At 45.3% G+C, this 21,532-nt stretch overlaps 1 protein-coding gene across 1 annotated transcript; it reads right to left on the bottom strand.

Annotated features, from left to right (window-relative positions):
- Positions 1-1,085: 1,085 nt before the first annotated feature.
- On the bottom strand, positions 1,086-20,150 carry LYRM9 (LYR motif containing 9). Its single transcript, XM_073565614.1, has 4 exons — positions 20,056-20,150; positions 6,597-6,744; positions 4,413-4,505; positions 1,086-1,396 (listed from the first exon to the last, which is right to left on the bottom strand). Exons 2-4 carry the CDS (start codon positions 6,720-6,722, stop codon positions 1,379-1,381), a joined length of 237 nt encoding a protein of 78 aa, XP_073421715.1. The 5' UTR covers positions 6,723-6,744; positions 20,056-20,150; the 3' UTR covers positions 1,086-1,378.
- Between the last annotated feature and the right edge of the window lie 1,382 nt (positions 20,151-21,532).

The raw sequence follows: 21,532 nt of genomic DNA, 5'->3' as shown, positions 1-21,532 counted from the left end.
TGGGGGTTCTATCAGGACAACATCAATTGTTTTGAGGTTTTGCTTGAGCTTAGGGCATTCTGAAGTTTCATTTCTGCACTATCAGATTATTGTTTTCCCTCCTGTCTGAATAGGGACTGGTAGGGGAGTGAGGGATAGTCCACGTTGAGTGGGGGCGCCAATTCTCGTTTTTAGGGTGCCAACCTCCACGGCTAGGAAGGTATCAGTGAGCCTTAAAGTAGGGCTATGTAGCATCCCAGCGTAGGTCTGGTTAATTTTGGCATTGGCCATTTTTTCACTGGGATAGGTGTTTTTTAATGTATAAAATAAATAATTCGTTTTAAGGGATTTATATGTTCGCACTATTTCTAATTCCCATGAGATATATATTTCATACGTTCGATATTGTACCCAGAGCCTGGAGGAGACTCTCCTTCCTCTCCTCCGGACCCTGGGTACTATCTGCACATTTTCCGCTTACTTTGCGCATGGTGGCCATAGCCACATGCGGAAAGTAAGCGTTACAATGCATTCCTATGTGTGCGGAATTCCCGCGATTCCGCACAAAGAATGAGCCTGCTGCGTATTTTTCCGCGATGTGATTTTGCCGCAGAAAAATACGCAGCATTAGCACAGCATGTGCGGAATGCCATTGAATTCAATGGGTTGCTTATTTTATGCGTTTTTGCGGTGAAAAAACGCGGCAAAAATGCATAAAATCAGCGGGATTCCAGACATGTGCACACAGTCTTATAGTGACTGTATTCACTGACCTACTGTAGATGTTGGCTCTACCGTCTGCTCAAACCTCTTCTTGTTATTTTTTGGTAGACAGTAAAAATAGGAGCTTTAGCCGGAGAAATCTTATTTCAATTCACCTGTTCTTATAGCCATTTATGAGATCCAATGCTCGAATTATGTTAAAAAACAAAAAAATCAACAAAATCATGAAAATTTTATCTTTATAGTGTTTTCAGGATGTTACGTTTGATATTTCTAAATCGGAAAAATACTCAAAAAATACCTGAATTACAGAAACCAGGTTCTTGGATTCAACTTTTATGAAATTCAATTTCCTTTCATGAAATATTTCTCGTACAAAAAGGGAAAGCAAAGCCCACACTTTAATATTTACATATGTAACAATTACTATAACTCAGAATATACAAAAGGAAATGCCTGATATTTTAGGTGAAGCATCAATTGCGATAAACCATAATGTTTGTGTTGAAGTCACATTATACTATATATTATAGGAATGTTCCTTGTATGAAGCAAAGCTCACGATCCAGAAGATGTTCCTTGCCATTAGATGGGTTTAAGCTCTGTGTCTGCGGTCAAAGTATGTAACGTGTTGTCCATGGATCTCTCTTCTGATGTTGTGGCTTTATATGGTTTGTTAGTCTTGTTTTTTATACTGTAAAAAATATAAATGAATAACTGAATGGTAATAGACAATATGAAGTTTTGATACAACACCCAGAAAAACTTGGAGTTTTTAAATGTCATAGTGCCATGCCTTACACTAGCTCCACGCACAAAAAAACATGATAAAGGGTTGTCCTATCTGGGGCATTAATGGCGTTATCAATAGGATATGTTATAAGTTCCTACTAGATGCGGCTTCTACTGCTGGGTCACAACTCCCTCGAGACGTGGACGCACATGTACAACTCTCTCCATTTATTAGTTTCCTATTGAAATGCTATAAATGTTAAAGATGTTTATGGTACATCCGATTAAGGTCTCTTAGGATTCTCATTCGCACGAGAAAAAGTAAAAAGGTTCTATCAGTGCGCTAAATAACATTTTCATCATTGTTTGAACCATGGTCACTTGTTTGAGTGATTTGGATCTGTGACTCAGATAAAAAATGGACGTATGTTCATAATTTTTATTTAACTAACACAGGACACGTGAAAAAGCATGGATACATCACGTAAGTGAAAAACGGATGAGTTTTTCCTTTAGAGATGAGCAGCGTAATAACTGATCCAAATCACTAAAAACGTTTTTCTCGTAATCAAAAATTACCACCGATCAGAAGACAGGCAATAGGTGGCAGTCCCACTAGTGGGACCTAGCATGATAATTGGACCTTCTTCTTATGGGACTGTCACAGATAGCCACGTACAGCACTCTAACTCCACGAATCCTACACAATTTGAAACGAACAGCCGCGTGCAAGCTTGACCGCCACTCCATTCAAATAACACAGGACCCCCTGTTTTTGTGGTGCCTAGAGGAGGGATCCCCATGAATAAGATACTTATCTATCTTACAGATAGGCAATGAGGTTTAATTATAAGACAAGCATTAGATGTTACATTATAAGGTTGGTAAATCATTTTATTTCATGATACTATACTGAAAATGCATTTATTCACAGAATAACCTACAGAATAAAGCCCCTCCATGCACATTAGACTAATGTCGGCCACAACGACAGTGTAATATGTGTGGGAACGACGGGCTAGTGATTTTAGGGGTGGATGTTGATCTTGCACATGTGATTTCTGACTGCCATTTGCTATGTTCTCCAAGAAATAAGCCAAAAGGAACGTCTGTTGGCGTGTTCTCTTAGAAAACACAGGAGTGCTTGGCCAAATGAGAGCTACCGTGTTGGCTCGCTGCCAAAAGATCAGCCGAAGAATCGTTCCATCAACACATACTGATTAGTATAGGGCCAACATTATATAAAAGGCCAACAGATATTCAAACAATCCAGGAAAGAAGATCATACACAGCGACTACCTTCACTATAGAATACCATTACTTTCAGAATGGATGACATGTACTCCTCCATATTTAACTATCACTACTGGCAGGAGCTGCTCCTTCTGCGCTGGCAAAGGAAAAGAAAGATACCTGGTAATGGCGGCAAGTAGGCAGCTCATGTATTAGTTCATCTAGGCGGGCCGATAATGCCCTGTTATCAAATACTATCCTATTTACACAAGACAACGCGACTGATGGGTACAGAACAATTGTAAATACAATTGTTTTGTCCCCCATTTTCAGTATTGTGTTATCAGCACTACATCTTTTTACAAGGTGTGATGAGCTGCCCTTAATGACTTTTATGCCAGAATGAAAAGTCAATCACCCAAGCGTTTTGCTCATTCCTCGTTAATCCCCAGCATGTTTGCCCATGCCAATAATTGGAACAAGCATTCTAAATGGACCTTTAAAGGGGTTGTAAACTTTTTTTGGACAATTTATTTTCCTAACTTTAACGTATGTAATTGAGGCTAAAAATCATTCTTGCAATTGAGTTTCATTAAAAATTTAGCTTTCTGCACAAAGACTTAATCGAGAGCCCGCTATTATAGTCTGACAAGGAGTTTGTAACTCAACTCTTAGCCATCTTTTTCTGAGCTCCTCCACAAAGCACACCAAAGCTTAATGTGCAGGGAAACAAAGAGCCATTTTTTTTTATTGACACCCAATTGCAAAAATGATTTTTAGCTCGAAATATATGCATCTAAGAAAAGAAATGCTCCCAAACCACCACAACCACTTCAAATACAGTAGGCGAGGTCCGCAGTGGAAAAGCAAAGAGGGGCGTTACGCGTTTATTGCAGGTGTTTCATTTCTCTCTTTCTTTTCTTACGCTTCGTGTGACATAGTTATGTATAACCACTTACCCAACCATCCCTTTCATGGAAACAAACAATCGTTATTTTCCTCTCCATTACCAACGTATTGTTGTTCACTCTAATCGTCATATTCCGCCAGATTTTATTTTTAGAGAAGAAGGAAGAATAACATACGATATGTGGCACTGGGAAAATAACATCGGCAAAATATACCGTAAATGTGATCATGAACCTGTGGGAACTTCCTGGTTTATGACATATTAACCGTAACATCAAAACCACAGAATATGTTTAAGTCTCAGCAACTTCACATCTAATAAGTCACTATTTATACACAAGTCTTAAAAATAATTAAGGAAATACATGAGTTATCTTAGATTAAATTGGTTTAAATCATTGGTTAAATATTACTAATGTTAGAATTAATTAAACTAAAGGCAAAATTACATTTCCTTGTACCTAGTCTGTGACTTACGGGTACATTGATGATGCCGACTGGGCCCCCCCACCAAAATGTACAAGTGATAGCTGGTAATATGAAAAGTAAGTGAGAGGTCAAGTTGCTTTGTCAAGAAATCACAAAAGCGTCTTCTACATAGAATCTTTGTAGGACAGATTGATTTTCAGGGTCATATAGTTGCCTATTCAATCATGCAATTCAGATTTTAAAACACTGGCAAGGTGCGCCCTTCTAAATGTTCCCAACATCAAATATCAGTAAAAAAAATTAACACTTTCCATAATAAATTAATTGCTGTATGAAAAAAAAGTGACTTATCAAGAGAAACTATCAAGTCATCGCTAAACGTGAATTTTCTTTTTGGTCATACTTGCCTTATTCATCACCCAGTCTGCATCCTCTATGGCCCTTTTAACAATCTGTTGAATCCTCTCAGAGTCATCTTCATCAGCGTGAACCCGAAAGCTCTTTGAAAAAACACACCATGATAGACGAATATAGCTGGACTCACATTGCAACGCTAGCATCATGGCAAGACGTGTGCCCACCATAAGGGAGGATCATTCAGCTGCTAGAAGCCTCTGAAAAGAAAGGAGCTTGCCATAGTTTGTGTCTTTCCATTGCAGAACCTTTGTAGGGTCCTCATCTCCCGAGGAACTGCAGTCTTAACCAATAAGGACGTGCCCAAGCAAGTGGAGAAAAAAACAAATATTGGGCTATTCTATCCCAGCACTAGGATGAAAGGGTCATTTTGATCCCAGCTTAATGCCCTTCACTCACAAAAGCTAAATTGATGATTTATTTTCAAAGTTTCTTAATATATTCTGATGCACCCCGCTGACCTATAATATACAGTGGGGCAAAAAAGTATTTAGTCAGTCAGCAATAGTGCAAGTTCCACCACTTAAAAAGATGAGAGGCGTCTGTAATTTACATCATAGGTAGACCTCAACTATGGGAGAAAAAAAAATCCAGAAAATCACATTGTCTGTTTTTTTTTCATTTTATTTGCATATTATGGTGGAAAATAAGTATTTGGTCAGAAACAAAATTTCATCTCAATACTTTGTGATATATCCTTTGTTGGCAATGACAGAGGTCAAACGTTTTCTGTAAGTCTTCACAAGGTTGCCACACACTGTTGTTGGTATGTTGGCCCATTCCTCCATGCAGATCTCCTCTAGAGCAGTGATGTTTTTGGCTTTTCGCTTGGCAACACGGACTTTCAACTCCCTCCAAAGGTTTTCTATAGGGTTGAGATCTGGAGACTGGCTAGGCCACTCCAGGACCTTGAAATGCTTCTTACGAAGCCACTCCTTCATTGCCCTGGCGGTGTGCTTTGGATCATTGTCATGTTGAAAGACCCAGCCACGTTTCATCATCAATGCCCTTGCTGATGGAAGGAGGTTTGCACTCAAAATCTCACGATACATGGCCCCATTCATTCTTTCATGTACCCGGATCAGTCGTCCTGGCCCCTTTGCAGAGAAACAGCCCCAAAGCATGATGTTTCCACCACCACCATGCTTTACAGTAGGTATGGTGTTTGATGGATGCAACTCAGTATTCTTTTTCCTCCAAACACGACAAGTTGTGTTTCTACCAAACAGTTCCAGTTTGGTTTCATCAGACCATAGGACATTCTCCCAAAACTCCTCTGGATCATCCAAATGCTCTCTAGCAAACTTCAGACGGGCCCGGACATGTACAGGCTTAAGCAGTGGGACACGTCTGGCACTGCAGGATCTGAGTCCATGGTGGCGTAGTGTGTTACTTATGGTAGGCCTTGTTACATTGGTCCCAGCTCTCTGCAGTTCATTCACTAGGTCCCCCCCGCGTGGTTCTGGGATTTTTGCTCACCGTTCTTGTGATCATTCTGACCCCACGGGATGGGATTTTGCGTGGAGCACCAGATCGAGGGAGATTATCAGTGGTCTTGTATGTCTTCCATTTTCTAATTATTGCTCCCACAGTAGATTTCTTCACTCCAAGCTGGTTGGCTATTGCAGATTCAGTCTTCCCAGCCTGGTGCAGGGCTACAATTTTGTTTCTGGTGTCCTTTGACAGCTCTTTGGTCTTCACCATAGTGGAGTTTGGAGTCAGACTGTTTGAGGGTGTGCACAGGTGTCTTTTTATACTGATAACAAGTTTAAGCAGGTGCCATTACTACAGGTAATGAGTGGAGGAAAGAGGAGACTCTTAAAGAAGAAGTTACAGGTCTGTGAGAGCCAGAAATCTTGATTGCTTGTTTCTGACCAAATACTTATTTTCCACCATAATATGCAAATAAAATGAAAAAAAAACAGACAATGTGATTTTCTGGATTTTTTTTTCTCAGTTTGTCTCCCATAGTTGAGGTCTACCTATGATGTAAATTACAGACGCCTCTCATCTTTTTAAGTGGTGGAACTTGCACTATTGCTGACTGACTAAATACTTTTTTGCCCCACTGTATATTTCTATACATGTAAACACGCAAATGCACATCAAAATGCAAAGTTTATATGCCTAATAATTTAGGGGAAAAAAAATCCAGTTCTCAAAACTGTCCATCTCACCTGTCGTATCGCATGCCTATAATGATGTTGGAGATTCTCATTTGGAAGTTGCTTGCAGCAGCGAAGAAGATAACGGTACAGATGTAAAGGTTTATGTACCAATTCTGCACCGGGTAAAGGTGCCATTATCTGCTGAAAGTACCTGGAGCTGTAAAATGTAAAACATTTACAGGTGACACACCTATAACAATCACATCCAAAAACAGAATGTACGGAAGTGTTAGGTCTGGCGGAACGCACCAAATTATAAAATAATAGTAGGTGCGTTCGAAGCCCGGGATCCACCGTGCAGAGGTGGTACACTGCTACTAAGTAATGGCGGAAGAATAGAGCGGCATAAAAACGGTTACACGTGGGTTACGTCACCCAATGTGAACAGGTGCGAACTCTGTTAATGCACAGAGTCGCACAACCGCTGAACGTAAATGCCGAAGCCTGTTTAGCTCACAGAGCCTGGCCAATAGAGAGCACAGTGTACGGCCACAGAACTCTACTCCATGGACACGGGGTTAGTGTCCTTCTAGGCCCACTGAGCGCGCGGCGTCGCTGCCGCGAGCGCCGCTATAGATGCTGGCTATGAAGTGGACCACGTGCACTGAGGTGTGCCGAGTCCCTGGTGAGGACTGATGCTTGACTCAACCTCTGTCCTACCTACACCTAAGCCTGGGTGCTAGCAGGCTAGGCTGCACAACACATGCGTACCAAGGGTAGGGGTTTCTTAATGAGTCATTCACCAGAGACATTCATACATGCATACATCACTCACTCCACATAGTCTGTAAATACAGTCTCATTCTAGCGCATGGCCGAGCGGCCATGCGGACCTTTTATAGCCGCGAGCGTCCGGGACCTTCCTGGCTTCTCGGATGGGCCAATTCGAACAGGAGCAGGACCGGAGCACGAGACCTTTGATCTCCAATGGGAGATCACTCCACGGGCATGCTCAGTGGCCCGACATGGGGACTTAGTCCCTGGAGAATCTCGCTGCTGAGGAGCATGTATTGTCATAGCTGCGCCAGAGGTGGCAGCAGCAAGCAAACCCACGGAGCTGGTCTGGGCAGAGCGCCTGGACCGACGAGTTTGCTGAGCAACCTCCTCTGCGGCTGGAGAGGAATGGGAGACCGCTGGAAGTAAGGCTCGGGATTCTCGCTGTGCAGCGACAGAAATCCGACGCCTAACAGGAAGGTACAGAAAGGATTCAGATACCTTTAAATTTTTCACTCTTTGTTTCATTGCAGCCATTTGGTAAATTCAAAAAAGTTAATTTTTTTTCTCAATAATGTACACTCTGCACCCCATCTTGACTGAAAAAAAAAACAAATGTAGAAATCTTTGCAAATTTTAAAAAAAAATAATGAAATATCACATGGTCATAAGTCTTCAGACCCTTTTCTCAGACAATCATATTTAAGTCACATACTGTCCCTTTCCTTGTGATCCTCCTTCAGATGGTTCTACTCCTTCATTGGAGTCCAGCTGTGTTTAATTAAACTAATAGGACTTGATTTGAAAAGGCACACATCTGTCTATATAACCTCACAGCTCACAGTGCATGTCAGACCAAATGACGATCATGAGGTCAAAGGAACTGGCCAAGGAGCTCAGAGACAGAACTGTGGCAAGGCACAGATCTGGCCAAGGTTACAAAAGAATTTCTGCAGTACTCACAATTCCTAAGAGCTAAGTGGCCTCCATTTAAATGAATGAAATTTGGGACCACCAGAAATCTTCCTAGACCTGGCCGTCCAGCCAAACTGAGCAATCGTGGGAGAAGAGCCTTGGTGAGAAAGGTAAAGAATAACCCCAAGATCATTGTAGCTTAGCTCCACAGATGCAGTAAGGAGATGGGAGAAAGTTCCACAAAGTCAACTATCACTGCAGCCCTCCTCCACCAGTTGGGCCTTTATGGCAGCGTGGCCAGATGGAAGCCTCCCTTCAGGACCAGATATATGCAAGCGAGCGTAGAGTTTGCTAAAATACACATGAAGGACTCCAAGACTATGAGAAATAAGATTCTCTGGTCTGATGAGACAAAGATAAAGCTTTTTGGTGATAATTCTAAGCAGCATGTGTGGCGAAAACCAGGCACTGCTCATCATCTGCCCAAAATAATCCCAACAGTGAAACATGATGGTGGCAGCATCATGCTATGGGGGTGTTTTCAGCTGCAGGGACAGGACAACTGGTTTCCATTGAAGGAAACATAAATGCAGCCAAGTACAGAGATATCCTGGATGAAAACCTCTTCCAGAGTGCTCTGGACCTCAGACTTGGCCAAAGGTTCACCTTCCAAAAAGACAATGACCCTAAGCACACATCTAAAATAACAAAGGAGTGGCTAGAACAACTCTGTGACCGTTCTTGACTGGCCCAGCCAGAGCCCTGACCTAAACCCAATTGAGCATCTCTGGAGAGACCTGAAAATGGCTGTTCTCCAACCATCACCATCCAACCTGACGGAACTGGAGAGGATCTGCAAGGAAGAATGAAAACTTGTTGAATCATTCCGAGGCTGTACTAGCTCAAAAGGGTGCTTCTTCTCAATACTGAGCAAAGGGTCTGAATACTTATGACCATGTGATATTTCAGTTTTTCTTTTTTAATAAATTTGCAAAAATTTTTACATTTCTGTTTTTTCAGTCAAGATGGGGTGCAGAGTGTACATTAATGAGAAAAAAATGCAATGAAACAAAGAGTGAAAAATTTAAAGGTGTCTGAGTACTATCCATATCCAATGTAGGGTGCAGTACAGAGGATGCTGGATGAATACATTAAAATACACTTATCAACATTAAAATTGCAAAACCAAGAATGAAAAATCATGGATCATGATAATAAGTAAATGATGAAAAAAATGTAAAGAAAATTTTGAAAACAACTAAATTTATATATCATCGCACAGAAATCCCTGCACTTCCACATCTTGGCTGTTATCAATGATGTCATTATTGGCTGTCTGAGAAATCTTCTGCCACACTGAATGCACTTGGGCAGCAAATCATCAAGGTCCGCAGCTGGCAGCTCCTTTTGCAATTGCCGTGGGAGGCAAGTCCAGAGTCGCTGCAGGTATCAGTAGCATATTTAGGCCACTGATTTGTCTCCGCTTACAGAATCATGTTATCGGCAGTACATACGCTTTTCACACAGGGTAATGTGCCGCTAAAAATTCATTTTGTGCCAGAACAAACCAATTACCCACGGAACAAGAGTTTTGCTCATTTGTTGATTAATAGCCAACATGTTTGCACGTTCAAAAATTGGGAATGAGCATTCTAAATTGACTTACAAACCTGAAAACCTGTTCACAGTAGCATTTGCCATACAGCCTGGTGGAGTCATGTTGAAAAACAGCTCCTGGAACACTGGAGAAATGGCTGTACTACTGGTTCCATAACAACATCAATGTAATGCCGAGCTGTCAGTGCACCTGTAATGAAGTACAGAGATGTCCGGCCACAGTACAATAGACCATAATCCCCAGAGTAGTACTGATGTGACTTTCCCTCATGAAGGCTGCTTCATGGTGTTGCTCCAGAACAATCTCCAGCTATCACTGTAAAAAGCAGGACTCATCACTGAATAGGATAGACCTTCATTCAAGCCTCCATTGCTATCTTCCTCTGCACTATGACAGTCTTTAAGAGCGGCTCTGTGAGGTCTATGGAGCACGTGTAGCTGAGCATCTTGCTCATAGCTTAATGTCGCGCAAATGCCTTCTGAAGATTTGATTAGACACTGTTTGACACCTTAGGCTTGGCAAGTGATGTCCAATTTCACTTGCAGTACAAAATGAATTAATCGTGGAGCCAGTTGAATGGCCATTTCTCCATAGTGTCCCAGCAGCCATTTTTCAACATCAGAACACCAGGTCAATTGTTCTCATGCTACTGGGAGCAGCCTACACAGCCTAAACGTGCTACCATGGCCTGCAGAGTCTCCGGAGTTGTCTCCTTTCAAGCACATCTGAGATGTAATTGGTTGACAATTGCCAGCAGTGGATCTTGGCCATTTGTGTGTCCAAGTTTATTCAGCATAGCAGAAGAATTTTTAGACAACCATTAAGCCTTTTCCAACCTTAGATATGTAGGTTCGTCTAAGGTTGGCTCCCCATTTGCTGCGGGCTCCGGCGATGAGACCGCAACTTTTCCGGCACATGTCAGCTGATTTCATTAGCTGACATGTGCTTCTAACAGGCACAGGTGGAATCGCGATCCACCCGCGGCTGTAAACAGGTTAAATGCCGCTGTTAATCTCTGACAGCAGCATTTAACATGCGCGCTCCGGAAGTGCGTCACTAATCCCGCCCATCAGTACCCATGTCTCATGACCACGGGTCGCCGATGGGTTGGCATAACAACCCGGGATCTGCAGGAGACCCGTGTGGCTGTCACTGGCGGATAGCTATGAGTGCCGACTGCTGGGCAAGTGAGCATTTCTGCTATACAGAGCAGTGCTGCTATTGAGTCAAGAGTTAAGTAAAAAAAAAAAAAAAAGTTTTCAAAAATATAAAAAAAAACAAAGTTTAAATCACTCCCCATTCGCCCCATTTAAAATAAAACAATTTAAAAAAATATACACATATTTGGTATCGCCGCCTTCAGAATTGCCTGATATACCAATATATAAAAAGAATTAACTCGATCGGTAAACGGTGTAACAAGAAAAAAAAGTCAAAACGCCAGAATTATGCTTTTTTCATCATCGCAACATAACGGGCGATCAAAAGATCGTATCTGCACCAAGATGGCATCAATAAAAACATCAGCTCAGCACACAAAAAATAAGCCCTCACCCAGCCCCAGATCACGAAAAATGGAGACGCTACAAATTTTGGAAAATAGTTTTTTTTTTTTAGAAACTTTAGATTTTTTTCACCACTTTAATAAAAAACAACATATACCGTATTTTTCGGACTATAAGACGCACCGGACCATAAGACGCACCCCAATTTTCAGAAGGAAAATAGGGAAAAAAATAATGTGTCAAATGGGGGTCCGTCTTACAGTCCGAATTCAGCTTACCTGGGAAGGGATTCAGCACAGATGGAGGAGTGGTCACAGGGGTCATTCAGTGGTCCAAGTTCATGCGGTGGCGGCTCTGTGCTGGGGCAGGTTGGTTGTGTTGGAGCAGCTGTGCTGGGGCTGGGGCAGCTGGGCTGTGGCAGCTTTGCTGGGGCAGCTGTGCTGGGGCAGTTGGGCTATGCTGGGGCAGCTGGGCTGGGGTTGGAGCAGGTGGGCTCTGTGGGGTGAGGGTGGCGGCTCTCTGTGCTCCGATGCAGAGGCGGCTTCGTTGGCATTTCCTCCAAGCCCGGAGGCCCCCGCACATTCCTTGCTGGCCGACGCCATGTTGCGGTGGGCTCTGGGAACATGGACGCCGGGAAGATGGACGCCGGTCCAGGGACGGCGCATGCGCAGGTTCAGATCTCGTCCCGAGATCTCGGGGGACGAGATTCAAATCTCGTCAACGAGATCTCGCCCCCCGAGATCTCGGGACAAGATCTGAACCTGCACATGCGCTGTCCCCGGACCGGCGGCCATCTTCCCGGCGTCCATGTTCCCGGAGGCCACCACAACATGGCGGCGGCCAGCAAGGACTGTGCGGGGGCGTCTGGGCTTGGAGGAAATGCCAGCGGAGACACCGCCCCTGCATCGGAGCACAGAGAGCCGCTACCCCTGCACCGGAGCACAGCCCACTGCCATCACCGCACTACAGAGCCCCGCGGCACCCGCACCAGCCTCCGGAGGTTCGTATATGTCGACCATAAGATGCACCCCCCACTTTCCCCCAAAATTTTGGGGGAAAAAAGTGCGTCTTATGGTCCGAAAGATACGGTACATCTTTGATATCTACGAACTCATAATGACCTGAAGAATCATAGCAGCATGTCAGTTTTAGCATTTAGTGAACATGGTAAAAAAAAAAACAAGCCAAAAAGCAATTTTGGAATAGCACTTTTTTTTTTGCAATTTTACCACACTTGGAATTTTTTCCTGTTTTCCAGTACACTACATGGCAAAAGCAACGGAGTCGTTCAAAAGTAAAACTTGTCCTGCAAAAAACAAGTCCTCACGTGGCCACGGAAAAATAAAAAAGTTATGGCTCTGGGAATAAGGGTAGCAAAAAACGGAAACAAGCTGCCCAAACAATCATGTATCAGGCACTGACTGTATGATTTCAGCTATGTATGTATAACTCTGAAATTTTGGAGGAAAACATACTTCAACCACTTCATGACATGGAGAGTTTCTGGGTTTTTTCCGCTTTCATTTTTTCCTCCCCTATTCCAAGTGGCATAACTTTATTATTTTTCCATCAATATAGCCGTATGAGGGCTTGCTTTTTGCAGGTCGAATTGTACTTTTGAACGCCATTATTTGTATAAAAAAAAAAAAAAAAAGGTGCGATTGGACAATTGTTTTTTGTTTTTATGTACCATGTTCACTAAACGGTAAAACTGACCTGGAAATATGATTCTCCATGTTGGTATGGGTATGCAGATATCAAATATGTATAGGGTTTTTTTTTAAGTGGTGAAAAAAAGATGTGGAAATTTGTTAATAAAAATAAAATTTTGCCATTTACCGAGAACGTTTTCAATTTTGGGGAAATTGGCTTGACTCAGGGCTTTACTTTTTACCTTGAGCTGATGTTTTTACTGATAATATTTTGGGGTAGATACAATATTTTGATCGTCTCATTGCATTTTATTGCAATGTTGCATCGGCCCAAAAAAAATGTAATTTTGGCATTTTGATTTTTCCTTGTCACGTTGTTTAATTAATTTATGGATTCATTTACTTTACATTTTGTTAGATCAGACGTTTACAGATGCAGCGATACCAAATATGTGTTTTTTTTCATGGAGCTAAAGGGGGTGATTAGGTCTTTTCATATTAAAAAAAAACTTTTTCTTACTGTATTTGTTAGTCCCCTTAGGGAACTTGAAACTACAATCATCTGATCTATTGTGATATACATAGCAGTGCACTGCTACAGTGGCTTGGAAAAAGATTCACCCCCTTGGCATTTTTGGTGTTTTGCTACCTGACAACCTGGAATTTCACTTTTTTTGAGGGTTTGCATCAGTTCATATAAAGAACATGCCTATAGCTGGGAACACTTGGGTTTCTTTTTATTGTGAAGCAAACAACAAATAGAATAAGATACCTGAAAACTTCAGTGTGCATATCTATTCACACCCCTCAGTACTTTGCAGAGCCTCCTTTTGCATCAATCACAGCTTTAAGTCTCTATGGATAAGTCTCTATGAGTTTTCCACATCTTGCCACTCGGATTCTTGCCCATTCCTCATGGCAAAACTGCTCCAGCTCCTTCAAGTTAGAATGCTTCCTTTGTTGAACGGCAATCTTCAAGTCTGACAACAGACTCTCAATTGGATTAAGGTCTGGGCTTTGACTAGGCCACTCCAAGACATTTACACGTTTCCCCTTAAACCACTCGGGTGTTGCTTTAGCAGTATGCTTTGGGTCATTGTCTTATTGGAAGATGAACCTCCGTCCCAATCTTAAATCACTGAGACTGAAAAAGATTTTGCTCAATATCCCTGTATTTCGAACATCCATCTTCCCCTTGACTCAGACTATATTCCGTCCCTGCTGCCGAAAAAAATCCCCACAGCATGATGCTACCACCAAGTTTCACAGTGGGGATGGTGTTCTTAAGTTGATGATATGTTTGTTTGGCATCAGATATAGCGTTTATTTTGGAAGCCAAAGGGTTGAATTTTGGTCTCATCTGACCACAGCACCTTACTCTATACTTTTGGGGAGTCTCCCACATCTTTTGGAAAACTCAAAATAAGCCTTACAATTTGTGTGTGTAGGTAAAACTTTTTTCTGCTCACTCTTCCATAAAGGCCACCTCTATTGTGATCATATGGACAGATACTCGTCTCTGCTTGGGAACTCTGCAGCTCCTTCAGGGTTACCTTTGGTCTCTGTGCTGCCTCTCTGATTAATTCCCTACTTAGCCAGGCTAAAAGTTTTGGTGGGTTGCCGTCACTTGGCAGGTTTGTTGTGATACCATGCACTTTCCATTTGACGATAATGGATTTGATGGTGCTCCGGGGATCATCAGACATTTGGGATATTTTTTTTTATAACCCAAGTCAGACTTGTACTTCTCAAAAACTTTGTCCCTGACTTGTTTGGAGATCTCCTTGGTCTTTATGGTATTGTTTGGTTAGTGCTGCCTCTTGCCTAAATGGGTTGTGCAGTCCAAACCGAAGTCTGCAGTCACACCGTGCGCTGAGGGAGTCGCTGGTTTCTGAGCTGGGACCAGAGGGTAAATTTAATTTATGCCTATATTTTTCTCACTTCACCAACTTAAGACTATTCAGTGCCGATGCATCGCACACAAATCAGATTACATAAATATTTAAACATCGGTTGTAATGTAACAAAATAGGTAAAAACCCAAGAGGGTGAATACTTTTGACAGCCACTGTTTGTATAGAGAAAATCACGATCTCCAATGGACGCCAGTCACGGGTTGGCTTTCACAGAAGGATCGTAATGACAGGTATGGTGGTCATCAGCAGATCCCTGCAATCACATCATGGGTATGTCAATGCGAGCATGGAATGACATGTCCCCCTCCCAGCACCGCCGCCGATCAGCTGTTCCCAGTGCCAGATGTGCTGAGTTGTGGAGCTGCGTGGCACAGCTCTGTCAAATGCATAGTGGTCGCAGCCAGGTACTGCACATCTGTCCCCTACTGATTCAAAAAAGGGGCAAATGTGCACTACCCGACCGTGACCAGTATTTCATCAATGGAGTAGTGCTGTGCTCAGGAAAATACTGATCAGCAGGGGTCCAGTGTCGCACCCTCGCTGATCAGATATTGATGACCTATCCCAAGTATAGGCCATCAATATAAATTTTCAGGACAACCCCTTTAATCCACTTTTTGTAAACTGTGCTCTCAGTGCTCTACGGTAAATATAATGCTTTGGAAATTGTTTTGTATCCTTCTTCTGACTGATCACTTTTAGCAATGAGATCCCTTTGCGGTGTTGTAAGCTCTTTATAGACCATGGCTTATGGTGTAACATGCAACTAAGAAAATGTCAGGAAAATTCTCCTAGAACAGCTAAACTTTATATGAAGTTAATCAGAATCACTGTAAATGATGGCAGTTAAGCACTGGCTACTAAGTCCCGGACAACCCCTTTAAATTTAGCACAACAGCAACATCACCTAGAACTGGAAGTCCCTTAAAATCTGATAAAAAGAATAGAGGAAGATTGGCCTGGGAGGCTGCCAAGAGACTGACAGCAACATTAAAGAATCTGCAGGAATTCTATTTATCTAGGTATTGGCTATGACAACATGTGACAACTTTCTTGCGTATTCTTCACGTCTGGCCTGTTGGGTAGGTTGGTCAGACAGAAGCCTTTTGTTACAATGAAAAATATCCAAGCCCAACTGTTTTCCTAAAACTTACATCAAGCTAGTCAAAATCTTAAGGGAAAACGGGTAATGATCTGATGAGGTTGGATTTTTTACCATAATTCCAAATAGTATGTTTGGAGCAAAGCAAAGACTGCACATCACCAAAAAACACTATACTCACTGTGAAGCATGATGGAGGCAGCATTATGCTTTGGGGCTGTTTTTTGGCAGCTGGTTTTAGGGCATTAGTCAATGTGGAGGGTTTATGAACAGTTCCAAACATTAGTCAAAACCTTCAGGCATCTGCTATAAAGATGAAGAATTTCACCTTTCAGCATGAAAGACACAGGAGATGCCCTCACAATCTGACAGATTCGGAGCGCTGTGTTCTAGATTTGCCATGCTGATAAACTCCTACCCAAAAAGACCAAAAGTCATAAATTCAAAGGATACTAAAGCCAAGTATTCATTTAAGGGTGTGCATATTTGTACAACCACATTAATTTAGTTTTTCATTTTTATTATTCTACCTGAAAAGATTTCAGTTTGCTTTTCCACTGAAAGATTATACAGTAAAGATTATAAGCCACATAAAAGGTGGAACTTTTTTACATGACAAAAGCTAGCATTTTAAAAGGAGCGTGTATACTTTTTTATCCACTGTATGTGATTCTTTTTAATGCTGGTAAAATCGTATACCTGAGTGTAATTTAAAAAGAGCCTTACAGAATAGCAGTGCAGGGCTAAGGAAGCAGGAGCAGTAAAACACAGGTTAACAGCCACAGGTAGATATACCCTAAGCCTGTCTGGTATTTTGGAAAGAGAAGGATGGTAACCCTATTTAAAGGGAATCTGTCAGCAGGACTGTGCTCAGTAAATGACAGACAGTGTCAGGTTGGCACTGTTAAACTGAGTGGTTGTTGTTTAATTTTTATTTTCAGTTTATGAAATGCTCATGCTCTGGAGTGGTCTGTCGGGGGGTCTTCATCTGGTGCTCTGGTTAGCTATTCATCTACAGTGGGTACGGAAAGTATTCAGACCCCTTTAAATTTTTCACTCTTTGTTTCATTGCAGCCATTTGGTAAATCAAAAAAGTTAATTTTGTCTCATTAATGTACACTCTGCACCCCATCTTGACTGAAAAAAAACAGAAATGTAGAAATTTTAGCAAACTTATTAAAAAAGAAAACCTGAAATATCACATGGTCATAAGTATTCAGACCCTTTGCTCAGACATTCATATTTAAGTCACATGCTGTCCATTTCCTTGTGATGCTCCTTGAGATGGTTCTACTTCTCTGGAATCCAGCTGTGTTTAATTAAACTGATAGGACTTGATTTGTAAAGGCACACACCTGTATATATAAGACCTCACAGTGCATGTCAGGCCAAATGAGAATCATGAGGTCAAAGGAACTGGCCAAGGAGCTCAGAGACAGAATTGTGGCAAGGCACAGATCTGGCCAAGGTTACAAAAGAATATCTGCAGTACTCAAGGCTCGTAAGAGCACAGTGGCCTCCATAATACTTAAATGGAAGAAGCTTAGGACCACCAGAAGTCTTCCTAGACATGGCCGTCCAGCCAAACTGAGCAATAGTGGGAGAAGAGCCTTGGTGAGAAAGGTAAAGAAGAACCCCAAGATCACTGTGGCTGAGCTCCACAGATGCAGTAGGGAGATGGGAGAAAATGCCACAAAGTCAACTGTCACTGCAGCCCTCCACCAGTCGGGTCTTTATGGCAGAGTGGCCCGTCAGAAGCCTCTCCTCATTGCCAGACATATGAAAGCCCTCATAGAGTTTGCTAAAAAACACATGAAGGACTCCCAGACTATGAGAAATAAGATTCTCTGGTCTGATGAGACGAAGATAGAACTTTTTGGTGATAAGTCTAAGCGGTATGTATGGAGAAAACCAGCCACTGCTCATCACCTGCCCAATACAATCCCAACAGTGAAACATGGTGGAGGCAGCAACATGATATGGGGGCGTTTTCAGCTGCAGGGACAGGACGACTGGTTGCCATTGAAGGAAACATGAATGCGGCCAAGTACAGACATATCCTGTGTGAAAACGTCTTCCAGAGCGCTCTGGACCTCAGACTTGGCCAACGGTTCACCTTCCAACAAGTTGATGACCCTAAGCACAGGGACGCAGCTCGCAGCACAGGGACGCAGCTTGCAGCACTAGGACGCAGCTCGCAGCACAGGGACGCAGCTCGCAGCACAAGGATGCAGCTCGCAGCACAGGGACGCAGCTCGCAGCACAAGGACGCAGCTCGCAGCACAGGGACGCAGCTCGCAGCACAGGGACGCAGCTCACAGCACAAGGACGCAGCTCGCAGCACAGGGACGCAGCTCGCAGCCCAGGGACGCAGCTCGCAGCACAAAGACGCAGCTCGCAGCACAGGGACGCAGCTCGCAGCACAAGGACGCAGCTCGCAGCACAAGGACGCAGCTCGCAGCTCAGGGACGCAGCTCGCAGCACAAGGACGCAGCTCGCAGCACAGGGACGCAGCTCACAGCCCAAGGACGCAGCTCGCAGCACAGGGACGCAGCTCGCAGCCCAGGGACGCAGCTCGGCGCACAAGGACGCAGCTCGCAGCACAAGGACGCAGCTCGCAGCCCAAGGACGCAGCCCAGGGACGCAGCTCGGCGCACAAGGACGCAGCTCGCAGCACAAGGACGCAGCTCGCAGCCCAGGGACGCAGCTCACAGCCCAAGGACGCAGCTCGCAGCACAGGGACGCAGCTCGCAGCCCAGGGACGCAGCTCGGCGCACAAGGACGCAGCTCGCAGCACAAGGACGCAGCTCGCAGCCCAAGGACGCAGCCCAGGGACGCAGCTCGGCGCACAAGGACGCAGCTCGCAGCACAAGGACGCAGCTCGCAGCCCAGGGACGCAGCTCGGAGCACAGGGACGCAGCTCGCAGCCCAGGGACGCAGCTCGGAGCACAAGGACGCAGCTCGCAGCACAGGGACGCAGCTCGGAGCACAAGGACGCAGCTCGCAGCCCAAGGACGCAGCTCGCAGCACAGGGACGCAGCTCGCAGCCCAGGGACGCAGCTCGGCGCACAAGGACGCAGCTCGCAGCACAAGGACGCAGCTCGCAGCCCAAGGACGCAGCCCAGGGACGCAGCTCGGCGCACAAGGACGCAGCTCGGCGCACAAGGACGCAGCTCGCAGCACAGGGACGCAGCTCACAGCCCAAGGACGCAGCTCGCAGCACAGGGACGCAGCTCGCAGCCCAGGGACGCAGCTCGGCGCACAAGGACGCAGCTCGCAGCACAAGGACGCAGCTCGCAGCCCAAGGACGCAGCCCAGGGACGCAGCTCGGCGCACAAGGACGCAGCTCGCAGCACAAGGACGCAGCTCGCAGCCCAGGGACGCAGCTCGGAGCACAGGGACGCAGCTCGGAGCACAAGGACGCAGCTCGGAGCACAAGGACGCAGCTCGCAGCACAGGGACGCAGCTCGCAGCACAGGGACGCAGCTCGCAGCACAGGGACGCAGCTCGCAGCACAAGGACGCAGCTCGCAGCACAGGGACGCAGCTCGGAGCACAGGGACGCAGCTCGGAGCACAGGGACGCAGCTCGCAGCACAGGGACGCAGCTCGCAGCACAAGGACGCAGCTCGGAGCACAAGGACGCAGCTCGGAGCACAGGGACGCAGCTCGGAGCACAAGGACGCAGCTCGGAGCACAAGGACGCAGCTCGCAGCACAGGGACGCAGCTCGCAGCACAGGGACGCAGCTCGCAGCACAGGGACGCAGCTCGCAGCACAAGGACGCAGCTCGCAGCACAGGGACGCAGCTCGGAGCACAGGGACGCAGCTCGGAGCACAGGGACGCAGCTCGCAGCACAGGGACGCAGCTCGCAGCACAAGGACGCAGCTCGGAGCACAAGGACGCAGCTCGGAGCACAAGGACGCAGCTCGCAGCACAGTGACCAGGCTTAGGTCACGTGATGGCAGAGGTCACCGTGTGCTCGGTCCTTTAGCACTGCAGTCATACTAGGACCGGACCGGACAGTACAGACCGCACAGTATCTCACATGTCTCTGGGTGACTGATTCCCTTCCGGTGCAGAGGTCGCAGATATTTCCTTCTCTCTGCTGTATGCGATTTATGGATGTAAATGAGATGGAGGCGCCACCTGGTGGCAGTCTGGTGTTATTGCAGCTAGTGATAGAACACTGTCCCGCTGCTATGTGATGACATTTCTGTCACTTATTTACTGCTTTGTTCTGTAGCAGCCATACAGTGAGATCAATCCCAAAACTATAAGTCTTATTCCAAAAGGGGACAAGCGTAAAATGATTTGAAAACGTTCAAAATGTATGCACAACAGGTAGTTGAGCAAAAAAAATGCAGCTTTTAGCATTTTGGACAGATTCATGACAAGCTGTGGCATGCCCTCTGTTAGGTCTGTCATGCTGTATATAAAGCTACCTTGTTTTTGATACTTCCTGGTTTTTGGCTTTGACAAAACTTTATTGATATACTTAGGTGCAGATAAGGCCGGTTTCACATTAGCGCTTTTTCAGCGCGCGCACGGCCGGGGGTAGCTCCGCCCCCGAGCCGGCTCTCTGCCCGGCGTGCCCGCCCCTTGCTTGTAGCGCCGCCTACTAGCGGACAGCGGCGCCTGCGATCGGCGCACCCTATCTTTAGCATAGGGTGCGCAGATCGTGCGCAGGCCGTGCGCTAGTTGCGCTTTGACCTGTGCTGCGCACTTTTGACGGTGCGCCGTGCGCGCCAAAATCAAACTTTTCGGATTTTGGCGCGCACGGCGCACCGTCAGAAGTGCGCAGCGCAGGTCAAAGGGCAACTAGCGCACGGCCTGCGCACGATCTGCGCACCCTATGCTAAAGATAGGGTGCGCTGATCGCAGGCGCCGCTGTCCGCTAGTAGGCGGCGCTACAAGCAAGGGGCGGGCACGCCGGGCAGAGAGCCGGCTCGGGGGCGGAGCTACCCCCGGCCGTGCGCACGCTGAAAAAGCGCTAATGTGAAACCGGCCTTACATGTGTTTGATGCGTGTCCGCACTAAAAACACACGTGCATTCTTTACCTGTGGATTTTCTGCATCTAGTGCAAGTCTATGTGGAAAATCCGCAGAGAAAACTCCGCACACAAGCAAGAGAAACGTCGTGGATGTGAACCAAGCGCCGCAGATCAGTTTACACTGAGTGAAAACAAGGCACAGTGGGTAGGAGAAGCCTATAAATCCCATCCACTTTGCTGGACCTATAAGACGCTGCGGTGTTGACACAGCGAGAATATGCAGCGTCAAAAACTCATCATGGAAACGTATCCTTACGTGCACACCACCAGTAATCGCTGTGGGTTGGACGCTGTGTGCTTGTGCAGCGTCCAGATGTGACAGCAGAGACGTCCGCAGATCACCTGGAGACAGACACGCGTCTCTCCAGACCGCAGCATGTCTATTTCTCTTGCGGAGATGCAAGTTTCTGCAAGAGAACTTTCACCCATAGAATGTACTGGACGCGGTGAATCCACGCGGTTCAGTGAGCA

Source organism: Dendrobates tinctorius, unplaced genomic scaffold (genome assembly GCF_039654945.1).
Source record: "Dendrobates tinctorius isolate UK_male_01 unplaced genomic scaffold, ASM3965494v1 ptg000016l, whole genome shotgun sequence".
Taxonomy (NCBI): Eukaryota; Metazoa; Chordata; class Amphibia; order Anura; family Dendrobatidae; genus Dendrobates; species Dendrobates tinctorius.
Note: the sequence above shows the minus strand (reverse complement) of the source record. Positions and strands in the feature narration are given on the sequence as shown.

Coding starts and splice junctions, on each gene's coding strand:
- LYRM9 (XM_073565614.1), bottom strand. CDS start 6,722: ATGGCACCTTTACCCGGTGCAGAATTGGTACATAAACCTTTACATCTG. Junction 4,506..6,596: donor ATAGGCATGCGATACGACAG/GTGAGATGGACA, acceptor GTTTTTTCAAAG/AGCTTTCGGGTTCACGCTGA.